At 35.8% G+C, this 18,638-nt stretch overlaps 1 protein-coding gene across 1 annotated transcript in view; it reads right to left on the bottom strand.

Moving 5' to 3' along the window:
- TAF4B (TATA-box binding protein associated factor 4b) overlaps positions 1–18,638 on the bottom strand; it is a 116,835-nt gene that overhangs the window by 51,716 nt on the left and 46,481 nt on the right. The window contains exons 10-11 of the mRNA XM_082641720.1: positions 4,931–5,100; positions 847–977 (exon numbers count right to left, since the gene is read on the bottom strand). Of these exons, the coding sequence (XP_082497846.1) occupies positions 847–977; positions 4,931–5,100 (301 nt within the window). The remainder of the gene's footprint in view (positions 1–846; positions 978–4,930; positions 5,101–18,638) is intronic.

Below are 18,638 nucleotides of genomic sequence, written 5' to 3'. Positions count from 1 at the left end.
CAAGTGAGGACCTCAGCAACTATAAATAGTTCTTCCAAAGTTCTAAATGAAGCAGAAAGGAGAGAAAACAGAATGATTTCCTCCAGGAAATTTACCGGTGGTAGAGTGGCTCATCTTCCCTAGATTGTTTTTAACCTATGTGTAGGACATCATGACAACGACCATTCTTGCAAACTCTAAACCTTATAAGGTTAGTCATATACTACACTGTACAAAATCTACCTATGAACATTTCTTGATATAGGGGGAAAAGGTTATCTTTCTCAACCCTCATTACCCAATAAATTTGTTCTCCATCAAAACCATAATGCAAATAAATCTAATGCTTTCATTTTGATGATGGCAAGTGATTTGGTTCACACTACTAGGGATAAGATAGGCTATTAGTGCATTTAATTTTTTATAAAAGTGGTCAATATAAATAATGAGTGGCACCAATATTAGCACTCAATGCAATCATTTAACTTATTAAAAGGAACAGGAGTGCTAGCAGAGAACGGATCACTGAAGAGAACACAGCTATCCAATATGTTATCCCTTCTAACACATCCTCCCTCCCAGTCAAGAGCTTTAGGAGGAAAAGCCTCAGGCAGAACAGATGCATATTTCAATGTACAGTGACATAGAAGCTTTGGATACCATTTGAAACCCTATTTTATTTGTCATGTAAGCGTATCTAAATAAGGCAAATTAGGAATGAGACTTTTATTTTCTACCAATATGAAATTTGTCTCGACCATTTCCTTGAAAAAATATACTTAGAATGTGAACCCATATCAAAAAACCACCTTTAACACAACAAAGAAGAGACAGAAGAGTTTGTTCTTCTTTAAGGGTCTCCTTTACCTTGTAAGTTGTCATTCGATGCTGAGCAATTGTAGTCAGTTTTTCTAGAAGGCCTCGTAATCGCTCCTGTGTTGCATGGGAGATCAAGTTCACAGCATCAGAGTTAAGTTCTGTAATGTCATGCTTTTTACCTGTGGAAGCAGAGAAAATCCATTACGTGTTTTAGTAGTGGCTGATAATTGAAATAATTAGCACAGCAGGTATTCTGTTCCCCCTGGAAGTCATACCCATTATGAATAAAGGTTTGGAGATTATGATTTTCCTGGTTAAGTCACAACTTCAAAGATCTTAGACATTACATTAATAAAACCTAGCCTGAAGCCTCAGAAAATATAGACATTGTTTCACTTAGCCTCTAGACTCATTCTCCTTGCAAGGTCATTTATAGGACAAAGTTAATAAGAACACAAATCAAGTCTAGTGTTCAGGGAGGAAAATGGTAACTGCAGAAATCAGTGCCGTATTCTGTTAATTTTAGTCATTAAAAAAATAGAAAATTACATTTTGCCATTTGACACTGTTAACAATTTATGACATTTATTTCAGTTAATTCAGATTGTGAGTCTCTGTTAATAACTTGTCTGCATGACACACCTATACTCCTTTTATCCATTACCAATCATGCTTATTTTGCACTAACTCATGTTCCATAAGTTGACCTGGTAATTAATTTACAAGTTGAAATGGGTTCAAAGCCTCATCATTTTACCCATCAATTTGAAAAATTTCTCTTTCACTATATCTCCTTCCATAAATAAACCAAACTTCTATTCTTCCTTCTGCTAACTAGGAAGAAAGTTTCAGGAAAACAATTTGGACCACATACCCCAAAGCAGAAGCTCATTTATAAATCAACCTTATCAGTTTTTAAATAGTAATTCTCCAGCTCAGTGAAACTACCTGTAGTATCAGAGACCTAACTCTAAAGATACAGGTAATTAGGTAACCTCATTTAAATGAGCTTTTAAATAGTGCTATTGTGATTGTTTTTAACATATGTATTTATAGAAATTTAAAATATATTATGGTTTGATTTTGCAGTCTATCTGAAACATACTCATATACTCAAAGTGTGAATGAGTATTGCAAAAAACAAGCTTTAATTAAAAGCTAACAATTCTTAAACACATTCTTTGACATTATTCTATAACAAATGTTCAACTTAATTCAAAATGTGGGCTATAGTAAATCACACAGGAAAACGATATAAAATGATTCAGTTTCTCCTATAACAAACCTTTAAAACAAAGCAGTTCATTACTTTGTAGCAAAAATGAATTAATCACCAAGTTATGACTCAAGGAGGGGAAAAACACTGAAAAGTCAAATCTACTTTACTAAAACAGCATAAACAAATAGTGGGGGCCTTCTATAGAAGGAATAATGCAATTTCAAAACAATCCAATGATTAAAATTATAATTAAACATAGAGTATATAGAGGATGACATGCCTGTTAATGCCTAAAGAAAGTGAACATTTAAGAATACATAGTGTTGGGCTTCCCTGGTGGCGCAGTGGTTGAGAATCTGCCTGCTAATGCAGGGGATACAGGTTCGAGCCCTGGTCTGGGAAGATCCCACATGCCGCAGAGCAACTGGGCCCGTGAGCCACAACTACCGAGCCTGCACGTCTGGAGCCTGTGCTCCACAACAAGAGAGGCCGCGACAGTGAGAGGCCCGCGCACCACGATGAAGAGTGGCCCCCGCTTGCCACAACTAGAGAAAGCCCTCGCACAGAAACAAAGACCCAACACAGCCAAAAATAAATAAATAAATAAATTTGTTTTTAAAAAATATATATATATAGTGCTTGGGGAGAAACTTTGAAAATAATTTCATATGTATTTATAAAACAGAAACCTATGCTAAAGAAATACCTGTATTTTCAAAATACTAAAAATAAACAAGTACTGGGAGTTGCAATCAATTCCAGGGCTTAGTGAACAATCAAATATTCTAATATCTTCACTAAACTGATGATAAAACATAACAGAGTTACAAGTTAAAGTCTCATTTGAAAATAAAACACTCCCTTAGTAAAGTCACCATTGACTGTTTAAGGCAATCTAGTAGGTGTTTGCAAGCTTACTACCTGATTTTTACAGAATGTCTGTGTAATTTAATTTAGGTAATTAGCAAAAAAGGAAGAACACTGGCATGTTTACTCCCCTAACATATTCAAGTAAGAAAATCTTCCTCCCCAAATTCTTTGGGTTACTTTATAATTCCTGTTATTAAGAAATGGTCTTGGTTCTGATCTGTTCTGTAAACATGAAATTTTATTGTAAATGAAAAAATTCCTAGAAATATATAACTCCATTCACTCTATGGTTTTTGTTTTTGTTTTAAAAGCTTAGGTAATTTAGAGGGAAGAAGTTTTGCAATTTTCCATCATACTAAATGACAAGTTGGTGTTTTATCATCAAGAACTGAAAATACAAAGAGTTCTCCCCAGAATTCTCCTTGAAAGCAGAGGTTAGCAAACTAAATCTGGTCTCTCTTTATAGATAAAGTCTGATGGCAATACAGTCTTTTCTATTTGTTCATATGCTGTCTACAGTTGCTTCTATAACATAACAGCAGAGGTAAACAGTTGCAACACAGATATATGGCCCACAAAGTGGCGAATATTTACGATCTGATCCTTTGCAGGAAAAAATATTGTCAATCCCTGTCCTAAATGATGGAAAATGCTCTGTCAAACTACAAGTTTTCCTATCATATAATCAAGGTTTAAATCAAGCTAGAAATAAAATTTAGAAGGGGGCAGGGAATTGCTAAAACTAAGTATGAATCTACTTCTACTCCACCAGTTCTAAATAATTATATGGCTAAAAGGAGTTAAAACACCAGTAAATTTCCCAAGCCATCACAGAAAGATATTTGCTCAGCCTTATTCCAAAAGTAAGGAACCGTCTCCTATATAATACAAAATACAATGCAAGAAGAAAACGAAAGAGAAAGAAAGAGAGGGAGGGAGGGAAGGAGGAGGGGGAGGGAAGGAGGAGGAGGAGGGAGGGAGAAATCAAACAAAACACAAGCAAACAGCAAACAAACATTTTACAATTAGCTCTTCTGAATTTCTATCCCTTTGAACTACTGTAAATTCTAGTTTTTCAAGATAACATATAACCAACTTAAATTAGAGGTGAAAAAAGTGATAATTTGAATAACATACAGTAGGAGCTCACATATTTCTTTACTGAGTAATTGTGAAGTAGACTTAGAATATGTAATAGTAATGCATTTTGAAGTCTTTAAATATACCATGGATGTATCAAAAATCTGAAACCTTCACATTTTTGTGTTAGGCCTTCAACACAGAATGTAAAGGTTCTTAGTCAAGCATACTAAAAGGTCACTGGTACTGGCCCCACTGGCCCCTCAAATTGGACATGGGTTAAGGAAGAGAGCTAGAAGAGACTCCAATAAGTCAGGACACAAGAAGTGAGATAACTCACATGCAACAATCTCTCTCCAATCTGTCTCTTTTTTCAGTTATCACTGCAAGTTTGGTATTAAACAACAACAAAAAAGCTGTTTGGCTCCAGAATAAAACTGGTATGTTCTCTTCCATTTCTTTTCACATACTTCAGGCCACCCAGCAACTACTCCTGGCCAGAGAGAACTCTGATATTCTAGTTCAGTTCTTTTACGGTAAGGATGGGTTTGAATTTCAGGGTTGAGATGAGGAAAAAGGGACTAACTCTCATTGGCTATTTCTTTATTCCATAAAAACAAACTTGTAACAAGTTACATGCCTAAAGCCCAACCAAGGAAGAACAGCACAGAAAAAAATAGTATATCATAAGCATATATTCATTTTTTACACATCTATTCTCCCATTAAGATGAATAAAATATTAACTTCTATTATCTACACCAGAAACCATAGGTTACATGATTTAAGTTACATTAATAATTTTTAAAATAAAATACTTTTTTCTATAACACCCATGAAATCTTGATTACTTCCAGAGCCTTTTTTAAGCCTCAGAATTTCCAGAAAAACCAACCCAGGCTATCTCTTTTGATAACATTTTCCTTGGAAGAGACAGTCCTATCAGGTCAATAATCATACTTACCAATGTCTAAAATTCTCTTTTGTAGAGCTCCAATGAAAAGAAACGGTTCATCTTTACATGACTGAACAAGTGTGCCAACCAATTCAGAGTTTGTTGCTAAGATGCAGGCATTTTCTTCACTGAGGTTGACCCCTGCCATGGAAGTCACATCATTGATGTCATCTTCATCTCTAATAGAAAAAAAAAGAAAGTTTTCAGTGGTTGTGGTACGTGAATGAGTGATTTAAGAGAGCAAAGAATTATAGGTTTCTCCTTATAACTAAAGACATTATTTTACTCAATTTATCCAAGCAAGTGAAGTAAAGCATGGCTATCTTTCCCTGTCAGCCTTTAAAATTCACTGGTGTTTCTAACCACTAGTGTATATTTAATATCAGAAAGATGAATCAGAAGCAACTTTGTCTCCTAGTGCCCATCTCTCCCACTCTCAGTTTAGTAAATAAGATACTCTAAGAGGGATTTGGAAGTTATACTAAGTTATCCACAAATTGCGGGTAATGAAAGAATGAGATAAAAACAGACTTCTTTGTTTTCATCCAAGATGATTTAAAAACCCCTCAGATATCCCCAGTGCAGTCCACTGTTCCACTGAGGAGCAGGAGAAATCCCCCAATCCCGAAAGGTCCATACCCATGTAAAAGCCCTTGAGAAGAAGCTTTCTAGACTAGCTATTCTGAAACCATATGGTTAAAACCAGTTTTGTTTTTCCACTTCAGACTTTTGGTGTGCTCCACCTGTACCAATTGAATTCATTAAACCACCTCCTCAAGCAAGTGGCTGCAAAGGGCTTATATTTAAAATATAAAATTATACACACATATGTAAAAGACATACATATAAAAACACAAAATATGTTTGAGCTCCTTGCATTGTGCCAGCAAAATTAAATAGTGGCTTTTATCTAATAGAATTGCTACATGGCTACAGTACTAAGATGAGTATATATGTTTCAGGATAGAGAAGTGAGAGACAACCTAAAATTCCCTTACGGCATTCTTAACACCCTGTAATAACAAGCATGTTACTGATCATAACTCATGTACCAATGCATAACATAATTTACATAAACATGATTATATAAAAAACATATTGTTTCTATTTACTGCATGGGCCAAAAGATATATCATGTGGTTTCATGTCAACAGATTTAAATTATGAACCTCCTTGTGGTAATGCATTTATGCACAAAAAAGCGAAATAAAGTATAACTGTCAAGCGCTCAAGATACAAAGGCCTCTGGTGTTCAGCTTTAAAAAGCAGCATGTTAGGAGTGAGAGGGAAAGAGCCCCTACTCACACAGGTATGAGAGATTCAAACTAAATGAAAGAAAGTTAAGTGCTGGACGTAGCAGTTGCAAGTGAAGAGAAAGAACAATGGTCTCACAATCTGAACACTATATTTAAAAACCTAACATTAAAAGGTGTGTCTCTGTAATGGAGAAAAGAAAAAAATTTTAATTAGTATCTCAAATCAACCAAATGAAACACGCAATATAAATAAACTGTATGGGGACTTCCCTGGTGGTCCAGTGGATAAGACTCCATGCTCCCAATGCAGGGGGCCCAGGTTTGATCCCTGGTCAGGGAACTAGAGCCCGCACGCCACAACTAAAAGAGCCCACACGCCGCAACTAAAGATCCTGCGTGCCGCAATGAAGATCCCACGTGTTGCAACTAAGACCTGGCACAGTCAAATACATAAATATTAAAAAAAAAAAGAATCTATATGAAAATGGTTGGACTCCACCTCATCAAATGTCACAGAGGTACTCTGAGAGGGATGGTATGCTGAGAATGGTTCTAAGAATCAATTTACCAACTATGTAAACAAAGAAGTATTCCAGAAACATCTAAACATTTAAAGTCTAAAGTGTAAGATGTAGAGAATGGACATGAGGACACGGGGAGGGGGAAGGGTAAGCTGGGATGAAGTGAGAGAGTGGCATGGATTTATATATACTACCAAATGTAAAATAGATAGCTAGTGGGAAGCAGCCGCATAGCACAGGGAGATCAGCTCAGTGCTTTGTGACCACCTAGAGGGGTGGGATAGGGAGGGTGGGAGGGAGATGCAAAACGGAGGAGATATGGGGATATATGTATATGTATAGCTGATTCACTTTGTTATATAGTAGAAACTAACACACCATTGTAAAGCAATTATACTCCAATAAAGATGTTAAAAAAATAGTAAAATCTAAAGCATAAGAACAGTAGAAACCATAAACCTAAAGATGGACCAAGGTCTGAGTAAAAAAGTATTTTAAAAGCTCTGCGTAAAAAATATTTAAAAAACCCCCCAAGTATCAAGAAAGTGAAAAGACAAGCCACACAAAGGGAGAAAATATTTGTAAAAGACATATCTGATTCAAAACATATAAAGAACTCTTAAAACTCAACAATATGAAAACAAACATTAAAAAATGGGCCAAAGACCTAACAGACACCTCACCAAAAAGATGTGCAGATGGCAAACAAGCATATGAAAAGATGCTCCACATCCTATGTCATCAGGGAAATGCAAATTAAAACAATGAGATACCATTACACGCCTATCAGAATGGCCAAAATCCTGAACACTGACAGCACCAAATGCTGATGAGGGTGTGGAGCAATAGGAACTCTCATTCATTGCTGGTAGGAATGCAAAATGGTACAGCTACTATGAAAGACAGTTTGGCAGTTTATTACAAAACTAAACATACTCTTATATGATCCAGCAGTTACACTTCTTAGTACTAACCCAAAGGAGCTGAAAATTTATGTCCACACAAAAACCTGTACATGGATGTTTATAGGAGATATACTCTTAATTGTCAAAACTTGGAAACAACCAAGATGTCATTCAGCAGGTGATTGGATAAATAAACTGTGGTAAGTCCAAACAATGGAATATTATTGAGTCCTAAAAAGAAATGGTATCATACCATGAAAAGACTAGAGGAAACTTAAATGTACATTATTAAGTGAAGTAAGCCAATCTGAACAGGCTACATACTGATGATTCCAACTATATGACATTCTGGAAAACGCAAATTATGGAGACAATAAAATGACCAGTGGTTGCCAGGGGTTAGCACAGAGGGATGAATATGCAGAAAACAGAGGACTTTTGGACAGTGAAATATATAGTATCTCTATGATACTATAATGGTCGATACATGTCATTACACATTTGTCAAAACCCACAATGTACCACACACCGAGTGAACTGTAAGGTAAACTATGAACTTTGGGTGATAATGATGTCTCAATGCAGGTTCATCAATCGTAACAAACAGACCACTCTGGTGGGGGATGTGGATAATGGGGGAGGCTGTGCATGTGCTGCCATTTTCTACAACATCCAAATCAATTTTTTGCTATGAACTTAAAACTACTCTAAGAAAAAGTCTATTTAAAACAAAAAGGCCAAGTACAAATCGATGAAAAGTCAGGTCACTCCAAAAGAGAATACCAACCAGTTACTTAACACCTTTAGGACTCAAATTTTTCTTCCTCTAAAAAATGAATAACTTAGATTAGGTACTTTCTAAGGTCACTCTCAGCCACTTAAAAGAATGAGGCAGCTCTCTTTGGCCAGACACAGAACAAATGCCAAGGTGTATTGTGAAGTGGGAAAAAAACTAAATAAAACGTAACAAGGCATAGAACAGACTGCACCTTGAAAAAAATACACACACACACACCACACCACACCACACACACATACACACACACACGGGCATAACATATCTCTGCATGCACAAGAAATTCTCCTCTGGAGAGGGAAACAGGGAAGCATGGATAGGAAGAAGATTTCACTTATACCACATCATACTCCTTTCTACCCTTTGAATGTTGTAGTATATGCACAGATTACCCAATCAAATGGTTAGTGATTTTTTTTTTTTTGGCTCTGGATGCGCAGGCTCAGCAGCCATGGCTCATGGGCCCAGCCGCTCCACGGCATGTGGGATCTTCCCAGACCAGGGCACGAACCCGTGTCCCCTGCATCAGCAGGCGGACTCTCAACCACTGAGCCACCAGGGAAGCCCCGGTTAGTGATATTTTAAAAAATAATATATAAATAAACAGAGAAAGAAAACTGGAGACAGAAAAATATTATGAAGTTTAGATATATGGTCTCATCCTTCCTTTAAAAAAAACCAGAATTGTTTAAGGTACACAGCACATGGCTTTTACACACATGCACACAACACTGATTGTTCACAATCTCAGCTGTCTGCCAGGTACACAGGCCCTGTAAACTGCACCCTGCTTCCATAGGTGAGTTCCCACATAGCCCCTGCTGAAATCTCACATACAGACTGGAGAGACCAGTACGAGGCCTCCTTACTACCAGTACCATGCACAGTACTGGAACTGAACAGAACTCAATGTTCAATGAGGAGACTGTCCCATGTCTTTTAGAATCTTCTTGCAGCCCTTCTCTGAACTAAGAAGGGAGCTAACCACCCAATAAGATTTGTTCTTGCCTACTCACCCACCCAATTTGGCCCCAAGCTGAACACAGCTCCCTCTAGTTCAGCTGCCAGTTGCTATGGTTACAGAGGGCAGCAGGAATAGAGGAAGACCCCTACTGAGGGAAGAGGAAAAGGTACCACCATAAACAGTACCCGAACCACTTAAAAGTTCCTCTAAGAAAGGAGGCAGACTAAAGGAAAGCAAAGACAACACCGTGTTGTAGCAGTATTATTGATAAGGCTAAATATTGTAAGATAGGCCAAGGCAGTAATAAAGGATTTGATGCTGAGGTGTATTTGTGATTCTGGGTTGGCTCAATTTTAAAGGAAAAGAAAGTGAGAACCTCCAAATCGCATCTTCAAGTCTTCTGGTCTAATGCAGTATGTCTTTTAACGAAGGTGCTGTGAAAGATAATCTGTTTCATTTTTAAAGACATACAAAAAGGAAATTTAATAGTGCCTCAGTAGAAAAAGGCTTCCAACTCAAGATTCTGTGGGGAGTAATAGGTTAATATGCAAAAATTAAAGTAGCATTACCTAATTATCATTAATACCTTGCATTTTGGTTTCTGAAACTGATCTAATTCTTCAGCTTTTTATAAAGTTAACCGTTGCTTGTGCCTACCTTAAATCTCTTCTACCCTTTTAAGATCTATAATAGCACCAGACTAATTTTTCTATAGTAGAGAAAATCACATTACTTTCCTATTCAAAAACATTTCATGATCCTATGAGCTCAACCTGATATTCAAGGCCTTCCAAGTAATGACCTTAACTTAGCACTCTTACCTCCCATTCCTCACCATAAAATAGCTCCTACTGATTCTGGCTTTCCTGTTCTAGTCTTTAGCTCCTCTTGCTTTATTATCTTTCAGCTGTCAGTGCCTTATCTATATTCCAGACCTACTTCAAATGCCTATTTTGGAAATGTTGGTTTAACTTATCTTTATACTTTTAAAGCATCTTTCCAATTGCTACAACTTCCAAGGGTACATTTTGCCTTTGTTATGGTAGGTCTTACTCTGTCTTCCAATAATCAACTATTTGCCTTATACTTCAACCAGAATAATTTTATTGAACATATTATCACTTTCATCACCTATCATTTCTAGCAGAGTAGTCATAAATGGTACTTAAATATTTGAGGAATTTGTATGTGCTCAGAACAGCATGCTGTTTATCTGTGACAATGTACTGGGAAGTAGAAGAATGGTGGGTAAAAAAGATGAGTCAAACTGCCTACTGTGAAATTCTGACTCTGCCACTTACTGTCTATATGAAATAAAGCAAATTAATTAACCTCTCTAGGCCTGCAACATCAGTAAAATGGAGACAATAACATTCCCCACATCTGAGACTGAGGATTGAAGGAAGCAATCATATCATGAAAAAAGGAGTTCCTTTAATATATAAAGAGCTCCTACAAATAACTAAGGAAAAGACCTAAAATCCAATGGAAAAATGGATGAAACAGAGAAATCTTCAGTTAATGAAAAATTTTAAATGACTCAAATATAAGATGTTTTACCCTACTCATAAGAAAAATGTAAGATACAATTTTTCACCTGTTAGATTGGTAAAAGTTCACGAGAACATGTGGAAATATGATACCTTAAGCTTTGTTGCTCAGAGTATAATCTGTTAATCCAACTCCATTGAGAGTTACTTGACATCTAATTTAAAATGAATAAACTGCTCTTTCTAGAAATTACGTGAAACGATAGTCATTGCAACTCTGTTTTCTGAGTACAAAACACTGGGAACAACCTAAATGTCTATCATTATGTAACTTTGTTAAAAACATCAAATCACAATGATTATATACTGATATAGAATAATCTACAAGATTTATTACTACTAAGTTGTAAATATCAAAATGGGTTGGCCAAAAAGTTCATTTGGGTTTTTCCATTACATCTTATGGAAAAAAACCGAACGAACTTTCTGGCCAACCCAATAAAACATCATGTATTGCATACTGTTATCTATGTTGAAAAGATTCTATCTAGAGAGATATGCAAGAAATTGCTAACAGTGGTTGGCTCTAGGCTGAGAACCTGGGTAGCAGAGGGAAAATGATGCAAGAGAGAACCTTATTTTTTTCCCACTGTATATCCTTTTGTTCCTTTCGAATGCTATACAAAATGTATTACCTAGTCAAATAAATAAATAATTTGCTTAAAAGGTATAAACAAAAAATTTTTATTTTAAGAAAATCAAGTTCTTCCTTTAGGTTACTAATCTCTGGTAAAATAAGGTTACCTTCAATGTTCTTTTTTCACCACCCTTGGGCATAATCTCGCTACGTTACCACAGCCATCTTACAAACCTTGCTTTCTTCCTTCTATGACTTTTTAAAAGGTATCTTTCCTCATGGGAAATTCCCTTTCCTCTTTTTAACACAAACACAGCATAGGATATTGCAGTATTTCTCAAACTTCAGTGATTTTAGGAACTACTTATGAGTATATTCCTTCACAGTTCATTCAGCATGTAAGCACAGAGATAATTTTTCCTAAATCGCATTTTACTATGAAAAAAATCTGCCTAAAAACTATGAAAGACTTCACAATCTCATCTCTAAGTCTTCATTCATGTAATTTCCCTGTGAGGAATGTTTAAGACCATAATTTCTAACAAGATTTAGCATAAAGCAACTCCTTCAAGAAGATTTTGTTGTTGTTGAATTTTAACCCTAGATTTAGAGTTTATCTGGGCACAGCTCAGAAGGATGTTTCTTCCCTGTCTCCTGACTTTCCAAGATTTTGTCACCAGAGACTGTTTCCCCTCTCTTTAAGTCCTTACTTGAATGATTAATCATCTATATTATGTTACCCTATGTAACAAGTATATGTCATTGATACACTTGTATATATAAGGACAGACTCTTAATAAATACATAATAAAACAATTAATTACATATGAAGCAAGGTAGAGCACATGTTTAATCTACACTAGAGAATCTGATTCCTGCAATATGAAAAAATGGGACATTAAAGTTGGTGGAATAATATTATCTGTGCAAACAGCATGTAACCTTGTCCTATATTATTTTCTAAGTGTCTTTTAAAGCAAAATTTTTAAAAAACCTCTTAATTCCTAGCTGGTAAAATACGTTCTAAGTTATGTAAGTATATATTAATATACATATATATGTATTATTCATCCATAAATATTTTATAATTTCTCTCTAAAATATAAGGACTCTAAACAAAGACCTTAACCATAAGGCATTATCACCTCTTCAAAAAATCAATAATTCCTTATTATCATCAAATAGCCAGTCTGTTTAAATAGAGTTAACTCTACAAACATGCACAGGTACTGTAATATTTATCACTTCTGATTCTGAAGTACGAAGAATAAAACACAAATCTCTGGCACCCTCTGGTGTTTAAACACTATATAGCTTCCCTTATTCATCCCAGATGTACTTACTGACAAGCACAACAGAAAATACGATTTACACTGGGAAAAAGTCACAAAAATGTTCTTTTCAGTTAAACAGGTAGTTTTGAAAATACAGGCAGATATCACTCTATGTTATTAAACCTCATCCAGTTAAGATAGGATCTAATGCCATACACTATTACCTCTTCTTATTTAACAAAAGAGTCAATATTAAGGGTCTATTTTAAGCTTCATTTTAACAATAACTGAAGTGATATTAAGTATCCAAGAAAGCAAACTGAAAGAAAAGACATTACTATAAAAAGATATGCATAAAACCACATATAACAGAAATAACTAGAACATATTATACAAAAATGAAAAGTGTATCTTCGTGCAAAAATTAAATGTATCTTAAAAATAGATTATATCTAAGATTATAGATATTCCTGTTCTCTTTTTCAAAATTCATTATTTCAACAAATTTCTGAATGCTTATTATGAACAAGGCATTGTTCTAAATGTTAGATATACAATGGTAAAGTTATTGTAAACTCTCAGAGATTTAAAAAGGAGTGGGGCGCATAAAGAAGGGTAAATAAATGAATAGAGTAACTTTAGATAGTGCCTCAAGACAGCAGATGTGACTGAAAAAGGAATAAAGAGAGAGGATTTATCTAAACAGATATAAAAACAAATAATGAAAGATAACTGAAAATGCAAAAATATTAACACAGAAATAAAACAAAAACAGCACTAAAATGAAAATCTAGAAATGCACCCTTGTATAACTGAGAATTTACTAAAAGGTAAAGTAGCATTTCAAATCAGAAAAGTAAGGATGATGAAATCTTCAGTAACTGTTGTTGAGATGAGCAACCCAACTGGGAAAAGGTAATTTCTGTTTCAGCTATTTACAAAGATAGAATCAAGAATTACTGAAGATTTTGTAAAGGTCTATTGCATATATGAGGTGTGTATAGATAACTTGGAAGAAAATATAGGAGCACATCATTATGAGCTAAGGACAGGGAAAGAGTTTTAAAAATAATGCAAAAGTCAAAAGCTATAAAGGAAGAGATTAATAAAGTTAATATTGTGATTTAAAATCTTCAAATAACAAAAGACACTAAAAACAAAATTACACGTTAAACAAAAGATTGGGAGAAAAATATTTATAACATACACATACTTATAACATACACAACAAAGATCTACTCTCAGGAATTCCCTGGCGGTCCAGTGGTTAGGGCTTCGTGTTTTCACTTCTGAGGGCCCGGGTTCAATCCCTGGTTGGGGAAATAAGATCCCACAAGCCACACAGCGCGGCCAGGAAAAAAAAAAAACAAAAAAACTATTTTCCAATATACAAGTCTAGAAAGCAATAAGCACTCAATAGCTAAATGAGCTAAAGTAGTAAGCTAGAAACTACCTAAAGAAAATACTAATGGTGACACTTTTGCTTCAGGCATTAACGACTAGATTTACCCATGAGAAATTACATGACATTCTTCTAATTTAGACCAACTTATTTTCATTCCAGTGTTGGATGCACAGAAGTTGTCAAAAAGGTGTCAGTAAAAATAAGCACTGAGCACACTCTAAAGTAGAACTGCCTCAGGGGCAAATGCCTGTGGCTAGCACTAGTTTTCGGGCCTCTGTTCAAGTGGAGAAACTCTTAAGTCAGGTTCTCTAGAACAGGTACTAACATGGTCCCAAGGTCAATAGTCATCCCTGGTTCTTATGGGACACAGTCACTAATCTTCTTTGGAGTAAAGCAAACTCAATTTGGGTCGCCAGATTTAATCTGATTTACCCATCCACTGAGGTTTTAAATTCAACCATTACATTTTTCACTTCTAAATGTCCTATTTGGTTCTTTATCAAATCTTTGTATTCATTTTTTAATAGATAATTGTTACTTGCTCATTTTTTGTGATTCCACATTTCATTTTTAACCATTTTATAAGAGTTTTTTTTTTTTTTTTTGCTATACGCGGGCCTCTCACTGCTGTGCCCTCTCCCGTTGCGGAGCACAGGCTCCGGACACACAGGCTCCGCGGCCATGGCTCGCGGGCCCAGCCGCTCTGCGGCATGTGGGATCTTCCGGGATCGGGGCACGAACCCGTGTCCCCTGCATCGGCAGGCGGACTCTCAACCACTGCGCCACCAGGGAAGCCCCTATAAGAGTTTTTAATATTGAATAGTTCATCACCCAATGTTTGAAGTCAATGGCATTCCAATTGTGTTGCTGTTTCCTTTGCTTGGGGTGACCTTTCCTTGTAGGCTTTATCTTTGAAAGTGAACACATGCATACATACCAGAAAAGAATGAAATGACATTATTAAAGTGCTGGAAGCAAAAAAAGAAAAGCCAACCTATAATTCTAATCTCACTCCTGACATCACTGTCTACATAAATAACCTAATTTAAAAATAATCAGAAATAAGAACTTAACAAGGGGGTTGGCATATAATTTTTTTTTAAAAAAACAACCTAGGGAATTCCCTGGTGGTCCAGTGGTTAAGATGCAGGCTTTCACTGCTGTGGGCCCAGGTTCAATCCCTGGTTGGGGAACTAAGATCCCACAAGCTGCGTGGCGTGGCCAAAAATAAATAAAAATAAATAAATAAATAAAAAGCAACCTACATTTCTATATACTAGGAACAGAAAAGGCAATTACCAAAAATTTTACCTATAATAGCAACAAAAAGGTGCCTAGGAATAAACAAAAGATAAACAAAACAAATGGTATACAACCTGTATAGAAAATTATATCACTTTACTGAAAGATGTTAAAGAAAGCATGCATAAACGGAGACATACATCATGTTCATAGATAGAAGGTTCCAAATTATAAAGAAATCAGCTGAAGGACAATGGACCTATGGGCTCAAGGCCATGTTGGTCAAATTCTAGCAGAGGTTTTTGATGGAATTTAAACTGATGCTTAAATTTATATGAACAGCAAAATCCCAAGAATGGCAAAAAAAAAATCAAGAAGAGCAGGGGAAGGGGGTATGAAAGTGGAGGAAGGAGGGTGTAAAAGTAGAGGAAGAAGAGGAAACAAAAAAATAAAGAGGGATAGGTAGGAGACATGCCTTAACAGAGGTAAAATTTATTTTGAAGTTATAGTAAATTGAGCAGTATGCTACTGGAAATAAATTAAACAGTAAGATAAAATAGAGATTAAAAAAAAAGATTAACAGAATAGATAAGCCCAGAAGAGACCGTGCCTATACAGGCACACCTCCTTTTATTGCACTTCACTTTATTGTGCTTCGCAGATAATGTGTTTTTTACAAACTGAAGGTCTGTGGCAACCCGGTGGTCAAGCAAGTCTACCAGCGCCAGTTTTCCAATAGCGTTTGCTCATTTCATGACTCTTCGTCACATTTTGTCAGTTCCTGCAATATTTCAAACTTTTTCATTATTATTTTATTTGTTATGGTGATCTGTGATCAGTGATCTTTGATGTTACTATTGTAATTGTTTTGGGTCACCACAAACCATGCCCATACAAGATTGCCGACTTAATAGGTAAATGTTGTGTGTGTTCTGACTGCTCTACCAACCAGCCATTCCACAGTCTCTCTCCCTCTCCTCAGGCCTCCCTATTCCCTGAGACATGACAATATTGAAATTAGGCCAGGTAATAACCCGACAATGCCTCCTAAGTGTTCAAGTGAAAGGAAGAGTTACTCATCTCTTACTTTAAATCAAAAGCTAGAAATGATGAAGATTAAGGAGGAAGGCCTGCAGAAAGCCAAGATAGGCCGAAAGCTAGGCCTCTTGTGCCAAACAGTCAAGTTGTGAATGCAAAGGAAAAGTTCTTGAAGGAAATTAAAAGTGCTACTCCAGTGAACACACAAATGATAAGAAAGTGAAACAGTCTTACTGCTGATATGAAGAAAGTTTTAGTGGTTCCAGACAGAAGATCAAACCAGCCACAACATTTCCTTCAGCCAAAACACAATTCAGAGTCAGGTCCTACCTTTCTTCAATTCTATTGATACAAAAGCTGAGAGAGCTGAGGAAGCTGAAGAAGAAAAGTTTGAAGCTAGCAGAGGTTGGTTCATGAGGTTTAAGGAAAAAAGCTGTCTTCGTAACATAAAAGTACAAGGTGAAGCAGCAAATGCTGATGTACAAACTACTGCAAGTTATCCAGAAGATCTACCTAAGATAATTAATAGAAGTGGCTACACTAAACAACATACTTCCAGTGTAGACAAAACAGCTTATACTGGAAGAAGATACCATCAGGACTTTCATAGGTAGAGAGGAGAAGTCAACCCCTGGCTTCAAAGCTTCAAAGGTCAGGCTGACTCTCTTGTTAGGGATTAATGCAGCTTATGATTTTAAGTTGAAGCCAATGCTCATTTACCATTCTGAAAATCCTAAAATTAGGGTTCAGAATCCAGCAAAGAAAAGTACCCTAAGTCTTAGTTGAAATACCTGAGGTACTACATCCTGGAGTCAGGGAGAACCAAAGGGACATGGAGTCTTGGAAAGATTACAGCCTAGATTTGAATTCAGTTACTGACTAGATGAAGGCAATCTGCTCCTCTCCTGCCAACCAGCAAACTGGATAAATTCTCTTTCTGGAGGTAATTAATCCAAAACTCCTATAATTACCTTTTACACATATTTGACACTGACTCAAAAATTACTAAGTTCATACCAAGAAACAGCTAAAAAGCCAAATAACAGAAACAGACTTACAGACAACCTGGATGTTGGAAATATTAGGTATGAACTTTAATATAACTATGACTAATTGTTCAAGAATGCAGAAGATAATTCCAATAGAGAACAAAAATCTATTAAAAAAGAAATGGAGGTGTGGTTTTTGGTAATGACAGAATAGCTTAATTAATCATTACAAAATCAACATATAACTTTTTTAAAAGGCAACCATTTTAAAAAATGGGAAAAAGGCAACCAGAAACTAGACAGAAGTCAACCCTTGAAATACGGTAACAATGATGGGTAAAATTTGTGAGTTTATGTCTTTTGGCCTGAAAGCACTCTCCGGCCTGTGCAGCCGTATTCTAGGTGTCAGAGGACAGATTTTAGTGTTGAAAGAGCACTTAGACAATTAGGGAAGATACATCAGAATGTAAGGCTCCACAGAGCAGTAATCCCTCAAATCTGCATATAAATCTGACCTAATCATTGACTGATGGAAGAACTACATATGCCCCAGGGGACACTCCAGCAGCCTAACAAAAACAGCAATAGGAAGGGGAAAGAACCAAGTGAATATTTCAGTTGCTACTCAACCTAAGAAAGACTAAGTTTGGAATTTAAGAACAGTCAAGTTAAACTAAAATAAATAAATAAATAAAATAAATTTTTTACTAAATTAAAAATCAGTCTTCAGGAACATAACCGAATCCAGAGTCAATAATTACTAGATATGTGAAAAAACAGAAAGTCACTGAATGTTCTGAACACAATGAAAACTTATAAGACGTATGAAAAACTGGAAAATGGGACCTAAAGTTTAAAAAAAAAGTTGGCAGAAATGAGCCAAATGTTGCAATTAGCAGACAAAGATTTTTAAGGAAGCTGACAGATTTAAAGGAGCAAAAAGATCAAAGAAAATAACAGAGCCTTGGTATATGCAGGAAAATATCAAAGTCTAATGCATATATAATTGGATTCATAAAAGGACAGGAGAGATAATGGGGCCAAGAAAAAAACTCTGAAGAAACATTTTCCATAGTTAGGAAAAAGAAAAATAAACAGTTACAGATCCAAGAAGCTCAGTAAAACCTAAGCAGAATATAAAGGAAACCATAACTAGAGTCAGACTGAATCAAAGTCAAAGTGCTGAAATCTAAACAAAAA

The sequence above is a fragment of the Mesoplodon mirus genome (assembly GCF_964341445.2).
Source record: "Mesoplodon mirus genome assembly, chromosome: 13".
In the NCBI taxonomy this organism is placed as follows: Eukaryota; Metazoa; Chordata; class Mammalia; order Artiodactyla; family Ziphiidae; genus Mesoplodon; species Mesoplodon mirus.
The sequence above is the reverse complement of the archived record's forward strand: the minus strand, read 5'-3'. Positions and strand labels throughout refer to the sequence as shown.